This window comes from Mesoplodon mirus (assembly GCF_964341445.2).
Source record: "Mesoplodon mirus genome assembly, chromosome: 16".
Taxonomy (NCBI): domain Eukaryota; kingdom Metazoa; phylum Chordata; class Mammalia; order Artiodactyla; family Ziphiidae; genus Mesoplodon; species Mesoplodon mirus.
In genome coordinates, this window is record NC_138992.1 from 78,199,731 (window position 1) to 78,218,576 (window position 18,846).

Sequence of the window (18,846 nt, forward strand, 5' to 3'; positions counted from 1 at the left end):
CAAGTTACACGGACCTTGACTTTCAGGCAATGGGGTACCATTGGAAAGTGTTTCAATAAGTGAATGATAATGTCATAATGTTTACTAAGATGAATCTAACAAAAAGATATAAGCTACGAAATCAGTTATGAAGCAACTGAAACAAAACGGACAACAGATGAAAGGGCCCAATTTAGGGCAGAAGTGGTGGGGATGCTGTGGTTTTGAGGCCAAATCTGCATGACCTGATAATGAATAGATTCAGGCAGTGAAAAAGAAAAATGATGAACTAGGACCAAAAACGCATGAAAAGGATGAGCCTGGGTTAAAAGGAAGAGGGACAGGACTTCAGGCTCTTAGACTTGCAGTAACTTTAGGACATCCACACAAAGATGTCATCAGGCAGCTGGAAACCCCCAAGGAATTCAGGACACCAAGGGCATTAGAAAAAGATTTAAGAGTTAGCAGCTTGAAGAAAATAAGGAAAATAATTGAATCTTTGTTCCTGTATGAGGAAAAAAAGGAAGAAAAGGAGGCAGGAGTTAAGGTCATAGAGAACACTGCTATGATTAGGCAAACCACAATTCCCACATTATAATAGGAATGCCTCCCAATGCCTGCTTGGAGAAATCCATTTTTTGAGTCACTTTTCAATGACAACGTAGTATGTTATATTTTTAACATACATGACTATTAATAAAGACAAGTGTACTTAATGAGAAACTACAGAGAAGTCTTGAATTTTTAAATACAAAGTAAGCCAAGATCTTCTCTTTTCTATGACCATATCTTTCAAAGTTCTGCCCATGTGCAAGCTTCTTCCAATATAAGAAAGCAATCTAGGGCTTCCCTGGTGGCACAGTGGATGAGAGTCTGCCTGCCGATGCAGGGGACACGGGTTCGTGCGCCGGTCCGGGAGGATCCCACATGCCGCAGAGCGGCTGGGCCCGTGAGCCATGGCCGCTGGGCCTCCGCGTCCAGAGCCTGTGCTCCGCAACGGGAGAGGCCACAACAGTGAGAGGCCCGCGTACCACAAAAAAAAAAAAAAAAAAAAAAAAAAAAAGAAAGAAAGCAATCTGTGTAGATTCTGAGGCATTCAAACGACACCTGAATACTTCTGTTGCAAGGTTTCACAGCTGCCTTGTTTACTACATAACTTGGTCACAGTCACATAATTTTCTAACAGTTTCCTGTCTGAAAATTGGGCATAACAGCATTGACTTCATAAGACTGTTTTAAGGCTCAAATGGAAAATGTACTGCTATAAACTGCATGTTGAAACCTAATCCCCAATGTGATGGTATTTGGAAGTGAAGCCTTTAGGTGTAGCCCTCTTGAATGGGATTAATGCCCTTATTAAAAGGCCCCAGGGAGACCCCTCGCCCACTCCATCATTTGAGGACACAGTGAGAAGACAGCTATGGATCCTCAACAGAAACCGTATCTCCTGGCTCCTAGATGGTGGAACTTCCCAGCCTCCAAAACTGTCAGAAATAAATTTCTGTTGCTTAAGCCACCCAGTCGGTAGTATTTTTGCTACAGCAGCTCAAAGGGACTAATACCCTTACATAAAGCAATTAGTACAATGTAAGGCCCAGTATATGTTCACTATACGTGATTTGATTCTCTGTCTTCCTTGAGGGAAAAGCCAATGACTGTTGTGTTTTTGTTGTTTTTAAATTATGAAATAAATATAGCAAAAAAGAAAATAAACTTCTCCAATAATCCTACCACCCAGAGACACACTGTTCACATTTTGGAGAACTATGGAGGCTTGCCACTCACTTCTTATAACTCAACTCTATTATTCAAGAGCAACCCTGAAAAGTATGTGTCATACTGTAATTTGTAATTTTAACAAGGTATAAACTTGAATTGCAAGCACTACAAAACCTGTATGCAAGAGTTTGCTGAGTTAGTAAATACTCTCAGTTTACCACCCGGCATCTCTACCATGCAGCATTACAGTCCTTCAGAAGTGGTTATTTACAGCAGCTTTCAAAGGATAAGTATATCCTTAAGTGACAGAATATTTCCCCTAAAAACAAGCCAAGAACAAAATTTACATGGGGCTTCCCTGGTGGCACAGCGGTTGGGAGTCCGCCTGCCGATGCAGGGAACACGGGTTCGTGCCCTGGTCCGGGAGGAACCCACATGCCGCGGAGTGGCTGGGCCCGTGAGCCATGGCCGCTGGGCCTGTGCGTCCAGAGCCTGTGCTCCGCAACGGGAGAAGCCGCAAAGGTGAGAGGCCCACGTACCGCGAAAAAAATAAAAAATTTTTAAAAATTTACATACCTTAATGTTTTCAAGTTGCATCCACATTGTACCATGTATCAAAATTTCATTCCTTTTGAATGCTGAATAATAGCCTGCTGTACGCGAAACAGAGCAGGACCCTGCTGAGTACCCTGCCTCTTGTTTGTAGGAAAGCTTTAGCCTCCTAGGACTTCCCCAAGTTCCAAAGAACAAATTTAATTTGAGATGTGAGATAACAGAGAAACAAAGCAAAACAGTCAAGCAAGATAAAATAATAATAGTTTAGCCATTAAACAAAGTGAAGGGCCTTTAGTTCTTCCACAACAGCTATAGATAACATGCTGAGCCATGTCCTTAAGCTGTTCTGCTGACACTGAAACCCCCACCAGGTGGAATAAGTGAGCTGCATGCTGACCAGAAGCACACAGGCCCCAGCCTGGATGGAACCAGAAGGTTGATGTGACTCCTGATTACTTTACCACCAACCAATCAGAAAAATGTCCACAAGCTGATCAGGCACCCTGCAACCCTCTCGCTCACCCTGTCTTTAAGAACTTTTCCCCGAAAGCCTTTGGGGAGTCTGGGTCTTTTGAGCATGAGCCACCTGTTCTCCTTGCTCAGCCCCATGTTGGGACGCCATGCAATAAACACTGTATTTTCCCTCACCACAAGCCAGTGTCAATAGATTGGCTTTAGTACACGTGGGCAAGTGGACCCAAGTTTGGTTCAGTAACATACATATATATATATGTAGATATATATACAAAAATATACATATATATACATACATGTTGAGAAATGGAATACTGACTGAATATCAGTAAACAAAGGATGTCACAGTCATCAGTGATTGCAGCCACCAGCCTATGGTGAGGTGGTGAGCTCTGAGGGAACTCAGGATATGAAAACACAGGATACTGGCCCCAGACAGCTGAGGTATACATCAAAGGAACGATTTCAGCGTGCCCAGACTCTTTCATCTTCCCATACATAGAAAAGTGTTAAATTCCTTAACATGAGATACCTAGTTTTCTTTAATTAAAAATAATCTTTTGACGTTCTAACCACCTGCCCTTGGTTGCAAAACTCCAATATAACCAGGCTCCCCCCTCGCCTCCTCGGAGCAGTTCTCTAAGGGTTACCTGACATGCTGCCTCCCAGGCTTGAAGTCCTAAAAACTCCTGCCGAATAAAATATAACTCTCAACTTTTATGCTGTGAATATTTTTTTAGTAGACAATATACATACACACACATTTTGTTTATTCGTTCATCTGTTGATGGATATCTGGGTTGTTTCCACCATTTGGCCATTGTGAATAATGCTGCTATGAACATCAATGTACAAGTGTCTGAGTCCCTGCTTTCAATTCTTTTGGGTATATGTCCAGAAGCAAAATTACTAAGTCATATGGTAATTCTATTCTTAACTTTTGAGAAACCACCAAACTGTTTTCCACAGTGGCTGCATCACTTTACATTCCCACCAGTAGTGCACAAGGGTTCCAATTTCTCCACATCCTCAACATTTTTTTCCCATTTATGGATAACAGCCATACTAATGGGTATATTGTAGTATCTCATTATGGTTTTGATTTGCATGTCCCTAATGACTAATGATGATGAGCATCTTTTCATGTGCTGGACTGCCTGGAAAGATCAGGTTGATGGCCATGATGGAATAACAGGGAATGGATTTATCCTCCTGCCTGAAACAACCAAAAAGAAACAAAAAGAAAAGAGACAAAATACTTGAAACAATGGTTTTCAAGAATGGGACATCAGGCAAGAAGAACACTAACCCCTGAAAGCTTTCGGGAAACAATGAACTGAGCTCTATAATTGCCCCAGCTTACTTTCTTGAGAGAATTTCCAAACCACACAGTAGGGAGGGAGAACTGAGGTGGAGCCTGGGGAGCTCCCTGAGTTAAGAGACAGAGCTGAGAGTCCATGGAGACACAAGTAGCTGGAGTTCACAGCACAGAGCACCAGAAAAGCCAGAGTTGCACAGAGAACCCCAATCATCCCCCTCAAGTATACAGCAGAGCACTGATCAGCATGTGCATATGAAGAAGCTACACTAGACCAGCTAAAGAACCATTGGGAAGTATTAGAAGACCAGTGCCCACTATTCACACAGGGTCACGAAACTGTAACTGTTAACCTGACTGGAAAAAACCCATAATTCAGAGAATTACACAGACCTCAGGAAGATCTTGCTTCAGTAGAGGGATATAAGACTGTGTACTTCCCCAGACCCACCTAATAAATCATAAAGCAACACCTAAAAGGATGAAACTGTTTCCAGGTAACTGCACCACAGAAGAAAGCCAAAATTAAAATAAATTTTTTAAAAATCCAGCACCCAACAACATAGAATTCAAAATATTTGGTATCTACTCAAAAATTTCTGGGCATGTAAAGAAGCAGAAAAATACAACCCATAATGAAAACAAATACCAATCAATAGAAACAGACACAGAAATTACACAGATGACAGATTTACAGAAAAAGCCATTAAAACAACTATTATACTCTTTACATTCAAAACACAGACAAGGGCTTCCCTGGTGGCGCAGTGGCTGAGAGTCCGCCAGCCGATGCAGGGGACACGGGATCGTGCCCCGGTCTGGGAGGATCCCACATGCCGCGGAGCGGCTGGGCCCATGAGCCATGGCTGCTGAGCCTGCGCGTCTGGAGCCTGTCCTCCGCAACGGGAGAGGCCACAACACTTAGAGGCCCACGTACCGCAAAAAAAAAAAAAAAAAAAAAACACAGACAAATGTATGATCGTGTTAAGGAGAGACATGGACAAGATAAAATGACATATCAAACTTTTAGAGCTGACAAATACACTGGATAGTATTAACAGCAGATTAGACACTACAGGAAGAAAAGATTATCAAACTTGAAGGTATAGCAATAGAAACCACTCAAAATGAAACAGAGAAGGGAAAAAATGAGCACAACGTCGATAATACATGACACGACATCAAGGAGCCTAATTAATATACATATAATTGGAGTCACAGAAGGAAAGGAAAAGGGAGTCAGAAAAAAAAAGTGTTGAATAAAGGCAAAAAACTCTCCAAATGTGATGAAACCTTTGAACCTATGTGAAGAGGAGAGTTAACTTAGCAGACCTGAGACAGGTATCCCTAGAAAGCCCTGCTTACAATGTTGGTCCTTGCCTACCTCTGGGAACTTAGATTTCAGGATGATTCCCATCATTCCCTAAATGATAAGGGTATCTCCCTGTGCCTAAACTGTGCAAACAATATGGCTTATGTTGAATACCTGTTTTCTGTCCTGAAAACTGAAATTCTGGCACATGTTAGGCAGAGAGCTCCCCTGATAAAAACCGTTGGCACTGAGTCACCGATGAGCACCCCCGGCAGACAACACTGCACATATACTGTCAAAACTCACTGCTGGAGCAGTTAGACATCCCCTGTATGACTCCACTGGAAAAAGACTCTTGGAAGAGTGCTGATTTTACTTTTGTATCTTTTCACTGTAATAAATCATAGCTGTGAGCATGACTGTATGCTAAGTTCTGAGTGTCTTCCTAGCAAATCACTGAACCCAGAAGTGAACTTGGGGATCCCAGACAAACCACAGATCCAAGAAGCTTGACAAACTCCAAGCAGAAAACCACACCTAGGCATATCACAATCAATCAGTTTAAAACAAGCAATAAGAAAAACTTAAAAGATCAAGAGTGAGAAGAGCTTCAGGCTTCTTGATAGCAACTCTGGAACTAGAAGACAATGAAGCAATGCCTTCAAAATTCTAAAGAAAAAAAATTTCAAACCTAAAATTCTATATAAATTTTCAATCACACATTAAAGTGTGATGAATGCATCTTCTGACATGACAAGTCTCAAAAAATTATCTTCCATAAATCCTTTCTTGGAAGCTACCGGAAGATGTGCTCAATCAAAATGAGAGTAACAACCGAGAAAGAGGAATCCAGGATAAAGTTGCTCCATGCAGGAGCGAGGTGAAGGGAATTCCCCAAAAAGACTGTGAACGGTGACTCAAGGGTGGCTACATTCACAAAGCACAGAGGACTCTGAGTTGAAATCAGAGCGGCTAGGAGGTTGTGGGAAACAGTTCTCCATAAAAACAAAACGAATAGAATGCTGAAAGGATAAAGAAGATGTGGTATATAATTACAATGGAATACTACTCAGCCATAAGAAAGAATGAAATGATGCCATTTGCAGCTACATGGATGGACCTAGAGATTATCATGCTAAGTGAAGTAAGTCACACAAAGACAAATACCATATGGTACCACTTATAGGTGGAATCCAAACTATGACACAAATGAACATATCTACAAAACAGAAACAGACTCACAAACATAGAGGACAGACCTGTGGTTGCCAAGGGGGAGGGTGGGGGAGGGAAGGATTGGGAGTTTGGGATTAGCAGGTGCAAACTATTACATATAGGATGGATAAACAACAAGGTCCTACTATAGAGCACAGGGAACTCTATTCAATATCTTGTGATAAACCATAATGGAAAAGAACATGAAAAAGAATACATATAACTGAATCACTTTGCTATACAGCAGAAATTAACACAACACTGTAAATCAACTATACTTCAATAAAATATTTTTTAAACTTTTTTTAAAGAACTAATAGAATGCCTGCTATGTCTGAAAATCTTAATGGAAGAACTGAACAATGGTGAAAAATTAGAGTTTTATTCATGATAAGTAAAATTAAGAGTTTTATTCATGATAAGTAAAACTAGGCAAACAAAAACCCAAATGATTAACTCCAACAAAAACGAAAAGTTGGAAAGGAAAATCACAATTAACAGTTGTCTTGTTATGAATATTATTATTCAGAATTGCATAATGCTGAATCTAATGTAACCAGACCATGAGACATCTGTCCTGGGGGAACAGAGGGATGGGAAAGCCCCATGTGTAGCAGAGGTGAGAGTGGGTGAGGAGAGAAGTTCTCAGTATTTATCCATGTTTAAAAGCACATTACAGGGACTTCCCTGGTGGTCCAATGGTTAACAATCTGCCTTCCAATGCAGGGGACACGGGTTTGATCCCTGGTCAGGGAACTAAGATCCCATATGCCGCGGGGCAACTAAAGCCCGCGAGCCGCAACTAGTGAGCCTGCACGCCACAACTACAGAGCCCATGCACTCTGGAGCCCGCACGCCACAACCAGAGAGAAGCCGGTGCGCCACAACAAAAGATCTCACATGCCGCAACTAAGACCCAAGGCAGCCAAAAGTAAAATAAATATATATTTTTTAAAAAAGCACATTACAAGCATTTTATTTAGAGAAAAGGAGGTAAAAAACAAAATAATCCACAGAGTCAAAAGTGGTAGTCCCTGAGGAAAGAGTTGCAAACAAAACACCAAAGGCGGTGACTAACAAATGCCATAAACAGAATGGAAAGTTGGAAACAATTCATTCTTACCTTAGGAAGTTCAGGTAGAGTCTCTGGAGGTGTCAAAGAACGACTGCTTGTACAAGAAGCACTGTCAGATATTTCCACCACACTCTCACGGTCTTCAAATTCATCACATGTATCTTCCCTGTCACTGTCTATCTCCCAGTCAATAACCTGGAGATCATCTAAAAAATACAATTTTAATTTTAAATATCTTTAATGTGTTTGAAATCTATTCTTCCTCAACAGTTTTAAATGATCCATGTTGTTCAACAATTTTAAAATATATTAAAAGACAGCAGAAAGTATACTCCTACTCTTTATCTATAAACATCCCATTTTTCCCAACTCTTACCCCTACCCCAATTCTCAGGTAACTACTTCTATTAGTTGTTTTTGTATTCTTCTAGAGTTTCTGCAGCATTATTGTTGATATGGAGAAAGTTTTAATGGTCTGGATAGAAGATCAAACCAGAAACAACATTCCCTTAACCCAAAGCCTAATCCAGAGCAAGGTCCTAACTCTCCTCAATTCTACGAAGGCTGATACAGGTGAGGAAGGTGCAGAAGACAGCACCTTTTAAAGCTGGCAGAGGTCGGTTCATGAGGCTGAAGGAGGGAAGTCATCTCCATGACATCAAAGTGCAAGGTCAAGCAGTGAGTGCTGATGCAGAAGCTGCACCAGGTCATCCAGATGAGCTAGCAAAGAGAATTCATGATGGTGGCTACAATGAACAACAGATTTTCAGTGCAGATGAAACAGCCTTCTACGAGAAGAAGATGCCATCTAGGACTTTCATAGCTGAAGAGAAGTCAATGCCTGGCTTCAAAGCTACAAAGGACAGACTGACTGTCTTGTTACAGGCTAAAACAGCTGGTGACTTGAAGTAGATCCAATGCGCATCGACCATTCTGAAAATCCTAGAGCGCTTAAGAATATGCTAAATCTACTCTGCCTGTGCTCTGTAAACAGAACAACAAAGTCTGGATGACAGCACATCTATTTACAACATAGTTTACTGAATATTTTAAACCCACTGTTGAGACCTACTCCTCAGAAAAAATGATTCCTCTCAAAATATTAATATTCATTGACAATGCACCTGGTCACCCAACAGCTCTGATGAAGATGTTGTACAATGGAATGGATGTTGTTTTCACGCCTGCTAACACAACATCCACTCTGCAGCCCATGGATCAAGGAATAATTTTAACTTTCTAGTCTTATTATTTAAGAAGTTCATTTTGCAAGGCTATAGCTGCTATTGACAGTGATTCCTCTGATGGATCTGGGCAAAGTCACCTGAAAACCTTCTGAAAAGGATTCTCCATTCTAGATGCCATTAAGAACATCTGCGGGGCTTCCCTGGTGGCACAGTGGTTGAGAGTCCACCGGCCGATGCAGGGGACACAGGTTCGTGCCCTGGTCTGGGAAGATCCCACATGCCGTGGAGCGGCTAGGCCCGTAAGCCATGGCCGCTGAGCCTGCGCGTCCGGAGCCTGTGCTCCGCAACAGGAGAGGCCCCAACAGTGAGAGGCCCACGTATCGCCAAAAAAAAAAAAAAAAAAAAAAGAACATCTGTGATTCATTCAATGGGAAGAGGTCAAAATATCCACAGTAACAGGAGTTTGGAAGAAGTGGATTCTGACCCTCATGGATGACTTTGAGGGGTTCAAGACTTCAGTGGAGGAAGGACTGCAGATGTGGTGAAAATGACAAGAGAAGTAGAACTAGAAGTGGAGCCTGAAGATGTGACTGAATTGCTGCAATCTCAGGATAAAACTCTTAACAAGTGAGGAGCTGCTGCTTAGGCATGCCCAAAGCAAGTGATTTCTTGAGATGGAATCTCCTCCTGGTGAAGAGGCTGTGAAGACTGTTGAAATGGCAACAAAGGATTTAGAACATTACAAAAACTTAGTTGATAAAGCAGCAGCAAGGTTTGAGAGGACTGACTTCAATTTGGAAAGAAGTTCTCCTGTGGCTAAAATGCTATCGAGCAGCATTGCAAGCTCCAGAGAAATCGTTTATGAAAGAAAGAGTTGATCGATGCAGCAAACTTCATTGTTGCCTCATTTCAAGAAACTGCCACACCAACCCCAGCCGCCTTCAGTGAGTAGCCATCAACACTGAAGTGAGATCTTCCACCAGCAAAAATACACGACTTGCTGAATCAAGGCTCCGATGACGGTTAGCATTTTTCCTTCAATAAAGCATCTTTTAATTAGGGTACGTACATTTCTTTTTAGATATAATGCTGCTGCACACTTACCAGACTACAGTAGTACGTAAACATAACTTGTATGTGCACTGCGAACCCAAACATTCATGTGACTCGGTTTGCTGCAACGTTCACTTTATTGCGGTGGTTGGGAACCAAACCTGCAATATCTCTATTGTGTACCTGTACTTTAGAGAACTAGCTTGGTCAAAGAGACCCAAAGTGGAATCCAACCAGTTCTAACATGTTCAAGCCTAAGTTGTTAACTGTAAAAATAATACTGGTAATACTTATCTCTTAGAGTTATTGTGATAAATATTATGAGAAAATGTTTCTAAAAGGCTGGGAGGCTGGGACTCAGTAATATTTTTTTAAATGCTAAGTATCAATATTAGAAAAGGAGTGTAACTTTCTTTCATTATTAAAACCCAATCTATAACAGAAACTAAATTTCTTACAAAATTATCAATTTACCTTCACTGGCCCCATCTTCTGGAGAGAAAATATTCCTGCTATAAAACCTGCCTATTCTAGAACCATGTCCATTCTCTCTCTGTGATTTAAAAATTGTTTTATCTTCATCTGACAGATCACTTCCACTGGAACTCCATGTTATAGCTGTAAGCCCACTGGTACTCTTAGATGTGGTAGGTTCTGCAAAAGAAAAAGGGAAAATATAAAAATGGCCAATTGATACGGTTATTGATCAAAATGAGGTTTTATACATGTTACTTTGCTGAAGTCACAAATATACAAAATTCTGATGATAGTGAAAGCAATGTCTTACTTCAAATCTTCCGAACTGAAGGTCTATGTGCAACCTGGCTAAGATTCTTTGAATTAAAGCCAAATTACAAGAAGAAAAAGAAGTCAAACTGATTGAGAAAAGTCATAAAAGACAAGGAAAATGACTGGAGCACAAATGAAAACTCAAAAATAACCTTCAAATAATTACAAAACTATAAAACTTCATAGAATATTTCATCAAGCCATTAGGAAAAGCAAAAACACAAAACAAACCACACCAATAATTATCTGTAATAGGAATGCTTCTGTGTGCTTCCTTTGCCATACTAGGAGCCCTGGTAAGAGCAGTTTGCTTAAAATACTTACCAGCAAACTTTTTTGATTAATGAAACTTATTTTGAGATAATAGTTGTTCCATGAACATCTAGAATTACTAAAGTTGTCTATCCTTCAAAATAAAAAATTAAATATAAACTATTCACAATAACCTAAGAACCCATATTGATTTAAAGAGCTAATAAAACTAAGCTGTGTACTTACTTGCCAAAGACATTATCAATCTTTTTCATTATTATGCATCTGAACAAGTAAATCAAAAAGGAAAAAGTAGAATGCTACAGACTGAATGTTTGTTTCCCCTAAAACTCACATATTGAAGCCAAATCCCAGTGTTATGGTATTAAGAGGTGTGGCCTTTAGGGGGTAATTAGGTCATGAGGGTGGAGCCCTCATGAATGGAATTAGTGCCCTACAAAAGAAGCCCCAGAGAGATCCCCAGCCTCTTCTACCCTATGAGGATGCAGCAAGGAGGTGCTATGAACGAGGAAGCGAGTCCTCGCCAGACACTAAATCAATGTCCTGACTTTCCGCCTCCAGAACTGTGAGAAATAAATTTCTTTTGTTTATAAGCCACCCAGTCTACAGTATTTTTCTTATATACAATAGCAGCCTGAATGGTCTAAGACAGGAAGCAAAGTTATCACTATTTTCAGATTATATAATGAATTCATAAACCTATAAATTATAGGCACCTAACTGTATAATTTATATAGTTAACCTCTACCAGGAATTTATTACTCAGTAACTCATTTTATTTGCTGAAAAGAGGTGGCCCCTGAAATCAAGGCTCATTCCAATGAAATTCCAGGAACAACATCAGCCAGACTATGAGAATAGTTACCATGTATTTATAAACATTTCTGGGTGACCAATGTGTGCTAGGCACTATGCTAGGACTTGGTGTTATAGGCTGAATTGTATCCCCCCAAAACTCATTCATATGTTAAAATTCTAACCCCCAGCATCTAAGAATGTGACCTTATTTGGAGAAAGGGTCTAAAGTGATATCATTAGTGTGGGCCCTAATCCAATATGACACCTGTCCTTGTAAAAAGGAGAAATTTGAACACAGAACCATACATGCAGAGAGCGAAAACACAGTAAAGAGACACTTGAAGAAGACAGCCACCTACAAGTCAAGGCAAAAAGCCTGGAGCACATCCTGAAGGAAGCAACCCTGCCAATACCTTCACTTCAGACTTCTAGCCTCCAGAACTGCAAGATAAGAAGTTTTTGTTGTTAAAAACACCCAGTTTTGGGCTTCCCTGGTGGAGCAGTGGTTGAGAGTCCGCCTGCCGATGCAGGGGACATGGGTTCGTGCCCCGGTCCGGGAAGATCCCACATGCTGCGGAGTGGCTGGGCCCGTGACCCACGGCCGCTGAGCCTGTGCGTCCGGAGCCTGTGCTCCGCAATGGGAGACGCCACAACAGTGAGAGGCCTGCGTACCGCAAAAAACAAACAAACAAACAAACAAACAAAAAAACACCCAGTTTGTAGCATTTTATTATGGCAGCCCTAGCCATATCCTAGCCCTAGCCACCTAAGATATAAAGATGAGCAATAGAGGGTCTGCCCTGAAAAAAATCTATGGTCCAACAGGGAGAAAAGCACATCAAGAAATAATAATTTAAAAATTTACTAATGCGGGACTTCCCTGGTGGTCCAGTGGTAAAGAATCTGCCTTCCAATGCAGGGGACGCAGGTTTGATCCCTGGCTGGGGAACTAAGATTCCCACATGCCGTGGGGCAACTAAGCCCACGTGCCACAACCACTGAGCTTGCGGACCTCAATGAGAGAGCCTGCATGCCGCAAACTACAGACACCACGGGCTCTAACCCACACGCCACACTGCAGAGAAGGCCACGTGCCACAACGAAGAGCCCACGTGCCACAACTAAGACCTGATGCAGCCAAAAAGAGATATAATAATTAAAAAATAAAGATTTTTTTTAAAAATGGGCAGAAGACCTGACTAGACACTTTTAAAACTAATAATAAAATAAATACATACATAAAAATTTACTAATGCTTCTCAAGGAGTTTCTGACTCCATAACGAATAAAGATTTTGAGAACACATTTTGCAGGGTATTTCAAGAAAAAAAATAAACACTATCTTCTTTTTATTACATAGTTTCATTTTGCTTGGTAAATACACTTTTTTAAAGTTCTGCCTTTTAAAGAAAATCACTAACTACAAAGGTTCCAGCCTCTTTTCATTTCAAGTTTATATCTTCTTTCACGTCCCTCAAACCTTCTGGCAAGATCCTCTGCCAACATTCATTTGCTCACTTCTCTCACCCCTTCCCTTCTCCTCCATTTCCTCCCCCTTCCTTCTCTGGTTCTCAGTACCTTACAGGTAAGGAAACAAGAGATGTGGAAACAAGGAAATGGAGTCTCCCCCTTTTTTGCACACTTTGCAAAAAGTATGTTCCCCCACTTCTGCTTCCCAGCTCTCATAAAAATATTACTTCCACATCCTAGAAGTTTTGTTAATAGCCTGTCTTAAACTAATATGTTAGAAGTTACTGTTTTTAAAATGAACCAGTTCTAGGAAATGCCTTGAGTCCCCTTTTCTATCCATTTCTATTTGTAAGCTTCTGTTAAATTATTAACAATACTTTCTGTTCTTAACAACCTGCTTATGCTGTAAATAAATTAATTATACATGGATACAAGCTCTTTCAGCCCATGAGAATCTACTGATCATTCCACAGAATAGACAGCACAGCAGAGTAGGTTTTAGGTTGAATATATTGGCATGGGAAATCATCTCAAAAGATCCTTTTGAAATTAAATACAAGGTAGCAGCTTATTTAATATTTCTTTCTCTCCCCAAGTTAAATTTGACTACACCAATTTTAAGTCTCCAAAAAAAGATAGAAGCCACATTTGTAAAAGAAAATAATAGTTAGTCGACCCTTGAACAACACAGGTTTGAAGTGCGCAGATCCACTTACGCACAGATTTTTTTCGATAAACACGTACTACGGTACGGCACGGCCCGCAGTAGGTTGAATCCGCTGATGCAGAACCGCGGATAAGGAGAGCTGACTCTGAAGTTAGTTACAGGCGTATTTTTGACTGTGTGGAGGGTCAGCGCCCCAGCCCCCCATGTCAGTCATTCAAGGATCAACTATACTATTCTTTCCATACATTATGACAGTTTAGAAATCAGAATTAAATTGATCTTTGAAAATCACAACATTCAGCACTAATAATATTAAAAATTAAATTCTGTAGTGCCATCAGAAGACTATGGTATTTTATAATACAGCATTTTATGAATCAAAAAAATGAGGGGAATTTTATTCTTCAATTGCATAAAAAGAACCCCCTTAAATGTTAGTGAATAATATAGCTTAAAGTGTTTAGTCTCTTATTCACAGTAAGCTTCCCCACTCCGCAGGACTCTGAGCAGGCTCTCACATAGCTTTCTTTGCCATCAAACATAACAGCAATTGGTGCCATTAAGCACCTACTAAGTGTAAACCTTTGAACTAGGGTTTTGTTTTTTTTTTTTAAACTCACAATAACGCAATGAGATACACAATTCTTAGGCTTATTTTCCAGATGCAGAAACTGAGGCTCAGCATGTTTAGCTTGCGATCTCAAGACCCCACAGTCAAGATACAGTCAGGCCACTTCAGGGTCAGATGAGATCCCTGAAGTCTCAAGCCCTCACCCTTCCTGCCCAGAGGGTAACAGAGTATAGCAGCAGAACCAGTGGCCTCCCTGATATCCACTCCCTCTTCTTCCTTACTAACAAAATCCCAATTTTCTTTGAGCAGCAACACACATGTTTTAAAATCCTCAATTTCACTGTTGTCTCTTTAGTGGAGGTGACCCTATGTAACAGGTTCTGGCCAAAGGTAGAGGTCCTAGGGAGAGTACTCCTTGTCAGAGGAAAAGTTCATTTGGAGAAAATCCTCCAAGCCTATACTTTTCCTGAGAATTGAGCCTGGACAATTCAGCTTCTACCTCACAACTGCAAAAACAAACCCTACACTAAGGCAGAACTCAAAATGAGTCTGGCCCCCTGGCCTTCTTGTTGCAGGGGATAAATTCAACCCATCTCTTCAAACACTCCAATACAACTTCCTACTATTTGTAACTGAAAGCCTTCCCTAACTAATTTGCCAAGTAAGAATTTCATTGACTAAGGAGTATAGTCCTTATATCATAGATCATGATTTTATTTCCTAAATCAGATTCTTTTTAAAACCCTGCAGCTATGAACCTGAGCTTACCTACTGGGCTCTGTTGATAACAGTGAACCCAGGAAAGAGACAAAAAATTTTAATAATTACCTACACGACACAGAAAAAATGGGGTGGATGGTGACAAAGATGAGAGATTTTTTCAAAAAAATACCTTTTTACATTGTTTGGGTGTTTTCTTAACCATGAATATGTAGTCCACCCAAACTATGTAAACATCTTTTTAAAAGAAAGCAAATAAATCAAAGGAGGATATATTACCCTTATACCTTTTCTGCCAAGAAATCAACAAAAGATTACCTGTCTTGGGTCCAGAGGATAATTCAAGGTGTTTTTCTGTAGTAGTCTTCTTTTCAGCTGTTAATGACTGCAGGCAGATAATGATAACAATAATATAATTAGTGATGATGTAGTAGTTTATGTGACAAGGGCTAAAAACCAACAATATTACATAAAATATTCAAGAATTTATACTACACCCCTTTAACATATTCCTCTGTTTTCCTTTATTTACCAACAAGTATTCCCAAAGCAAATACTTATAGTGCATTTTTGTATTTTTCCAGAATCTAAACAGAGAGCTATCCAACCTTGAGCTGTCTAACCTGTAGTGGTGAGCACTCCTTCTTATGGTGAGTACTTCATAGTTGACACATAAACCAAAATTAGCCAGAATATCTCACTGTCATTAGTTTCTAAATATATAAGCATTTCATAAATATACTTCTTTTAAAGAGCAGGATGTTCAACAGTTTCATCTTCTGAGAACATTTTCAGTACATATCCTTCACTTACAAAGAAGTACAAAGGTTCTGCATGACAGAAAAAGGTGAATACTGCTATGCCACAATTTTTAAGGAATTCAAGGATGAGGAGAAAAAAGTAACACACCAATTGCAGTGTTTTGAAAGAAAATAAGGAAAGGAATTCTGAAGAAATATAATTACAGTGGCCCGAACTCTCAGGAATCTAAGATTTGTCCTTCAGCATTCAGGGAAAAAAATATTATGACTTTACCAGAGTCTCAGGAGTCTCCTGAAATCCTTCTCCACACCTGAGCCATGCTTCAGAGAGGGAAGCTTCTGCCCCCACGGTCCTGAGACCTGCTCGTCTGCACTGCAGTGGACTCTCTCCTGGAAAGGATGGGTATTCTACATCCCAGTTTCTTTTTCTCTGTAGAAATTGTTTTCAAAGGAAAAAAAAAAACAGTGAAGTCAACTTCACTAAATATACAGTAACAACACCGTGGAAGCCCAGAAATGGCATCGGTGAGAGCACAGTTTTTATTTTATTTTAAGTATAATTTCCATGTTACTGTCTTTTCAAAGAACAGTATTTCTTCAGTCTTTACGGACTTAGCTCCTTACATGGGCTTTGGTGGAGGCTGTGGGGCAGCGCGCCCAGACCTAAAACAAGGTGACGGTGTTTAGTCCCTCCAGACGTTCTGGGAATGACTCCTGACTGCCTTGCAGTGAGTGGCACAACTCGTGCAGTTATGTACTTTCACATACAGTCTGGGAAGCACACACGCATCGAAAACACTGGCTTCAGAAATGTCACTGAGAGCTTCGGCCTCCACGATGTTCCGAATGACGAACTTCTTAACAGCCTTGTCCTTGGGCATACATCGCGAACAGTTGTGCAGCGAACAGGCTGCACATGTCTGTGGCCCTTTTAGGCATGACCATTGTTCCTTCTTTTCTTGGTCATCCTGGAAGTGAGAAGGCGACAGAGGACTGGCAGAGTTTTTAAACGTCTCTGAACCGCCACAGAAAGAGTCACGAGATAGCAAAACCAAAAGCATGTGGACAACACAACTAGACAACAAACTCCAAAATACAAGCGTGTGAGGACAAACAATGAATACTCCAAAGTTCTGCATGGTATCATATCTGAGAGGAAAGAACCTGAGAGAAGCAAGGGAGCAAAGGAGGACTGAGCACAGACATCTGGTGTTCGCCAGGAAGGGGAGCAGGCAGCCTGAGAATGCACCAGAAATGGAAAGGGCAAGGGCTCCACCCTAGAAGACCCAAAGGAGCCAAGGAGTTTATATCCAGCAACAGTGACAACACTGACTTCTTTCCTCAAGCTATTTTGTTTTGTTTTTTTAAATGTCTATGACAGACAAATACTCACTTTATAAGTTTTTTAATTTGCATTTTATTTTAAGGAAAATTTTAGATTTGTATTGGGAATCAAATTCAGGTCAACTACTATGAGCTGACCACCTAATCAGAAATAAAATCCCTTATCCAATGCCACTGTACTTTAAAAAAATAAATTAAGATTAAAATATACCATTAAAACTTTCTTAACTAGGAAGAAGGGAACAAATTCATAAAAATAAATCCAGCCATAACATAGATGGTATTTTAATACTTAACAGGTCTAAGCATGTTCCTTCTCATGCAGAAATTCCTATGGTGGGGCAGGACTGCAAGAGGAAGAGGCATCTTTTCTCAAGAAGGTGCTAACCTCCACATACACCTGTCAGGATTCAGTTATCTGACAGCTCTGAGAAAGCTCACTTAGTTATCTAGAACAGTAAAGAAATTGGAAAATATCATTTGGCCTACTCAGAGTCCACACACACACACACACACACACACACATTTTTTTTTTTAACTCCAGAATACCTCTTTAATACATTAAATCAGCCCAGGTCAGCTCTTTAACCAAGTGGGTGATACCAGGGATGGGACAGGGAAGGACAAAATGAGCCTGAAATATCTTGAGCCAGAGAGTGAGAACGTGCCCAAGGAATAATGAGAACATGTAAAAAGGACACATGAGCCTGAATGAAGGGGCTCTCACTGGCCAAATGTGGGGCATTCCAGCATCAAATAAATAATGACAGTAAAGGATTATAACCTACTGAATAAAATAAGACTGTAAGTCTACATTGATATAAACAAATAAATAAATGACGGATTTAGAAAATTATCAATGAATGCTAAAACTAGTGGGTAAAAGTTTGAGGATGAAGAGGATATATACATGATCACAAAATGACTCCCCCAAAATTACTTATTAATTCCAAAGGTAAAAACAGTAACTTTACAGTGGAGAAACCTGTCAGACACCATCTTAATCAAGTCATGAATGTTGATGTAAACCAGCATCAAATGCTTCTTAATATGAGGCAACAACCAGAATACAAGACAACCTCCACAGTATTACTACCAAAAATGCATACCCTAAATCTAAACAGAGAAAATATCAGACAAGCCCACAATAACTGGCCTATACACCTCAACAATGGCAAGGTCAAGAAACACAAAGAAAGTCTGAGGAACTATCCCAGATTAAGGGCTAAGGAGGTATGAAAAGAAAATGAACGTATGATCCTGGACTGGATCTTAGATCAGGGAAAACAGATCATTATTAGGCAACTGATAAAATTTGAGCATAAATGACTGATTAGGTAACAGTATTTCAACAATTTTTAATTTCCTAGTTTTGTAATTATACTACGCTTATGTAAGGGCTGTCCTTAACCCAGGACATAAACATTTTGGGGTACAGGTTCACTATGTCTCTCAATTACTCTGAAATAGTACAGAAAAAAAATAGATATACACATGTAGAGGAAAAGAAACAGACAGAGAGACCAATAATAACAAATTGGTGAATCAGAATAAAGGGTTACTGTA

The 18,846-nt window shown here is 40.2% G+C and overlaps 1 protein-coding gene across 2 annotated transcripts in view; it reads right to left on the minus strand.

Moving 5' to 3' along the window:
* The window catches only part of SPIDR (scaffold protein involved in DNA repair), a 334,647-nt gene that overhangs the window by 293,558 nt on the left and 22,243 nt on the right, over positions 1-18,846 (minus strand). For both annotated transcript variants that reach the window (XM_082601006.1, XM_082601005.1), the window contains exons 2-5: positions 16,211-16,366; positions 15,494-15,560; positions 10,362-10,541; positions 7,696-7,853 (exon numbers count right to left, since the gene is read on the minus strand). In XM_082601006.1, the coding sequence (XP_082457132.1) occupies positions 7,696-7,853; positions 10,362-10,541; positions 15,494-15,560; positions 16,211-16,366 (561 nt within the window). The remainder of the gene's footprint in view (positions 1-7,695; positions 7,854-10,361; positions 10,542-15,493; positions 15,561-16,210; positions 16,367-18,846) is intronic.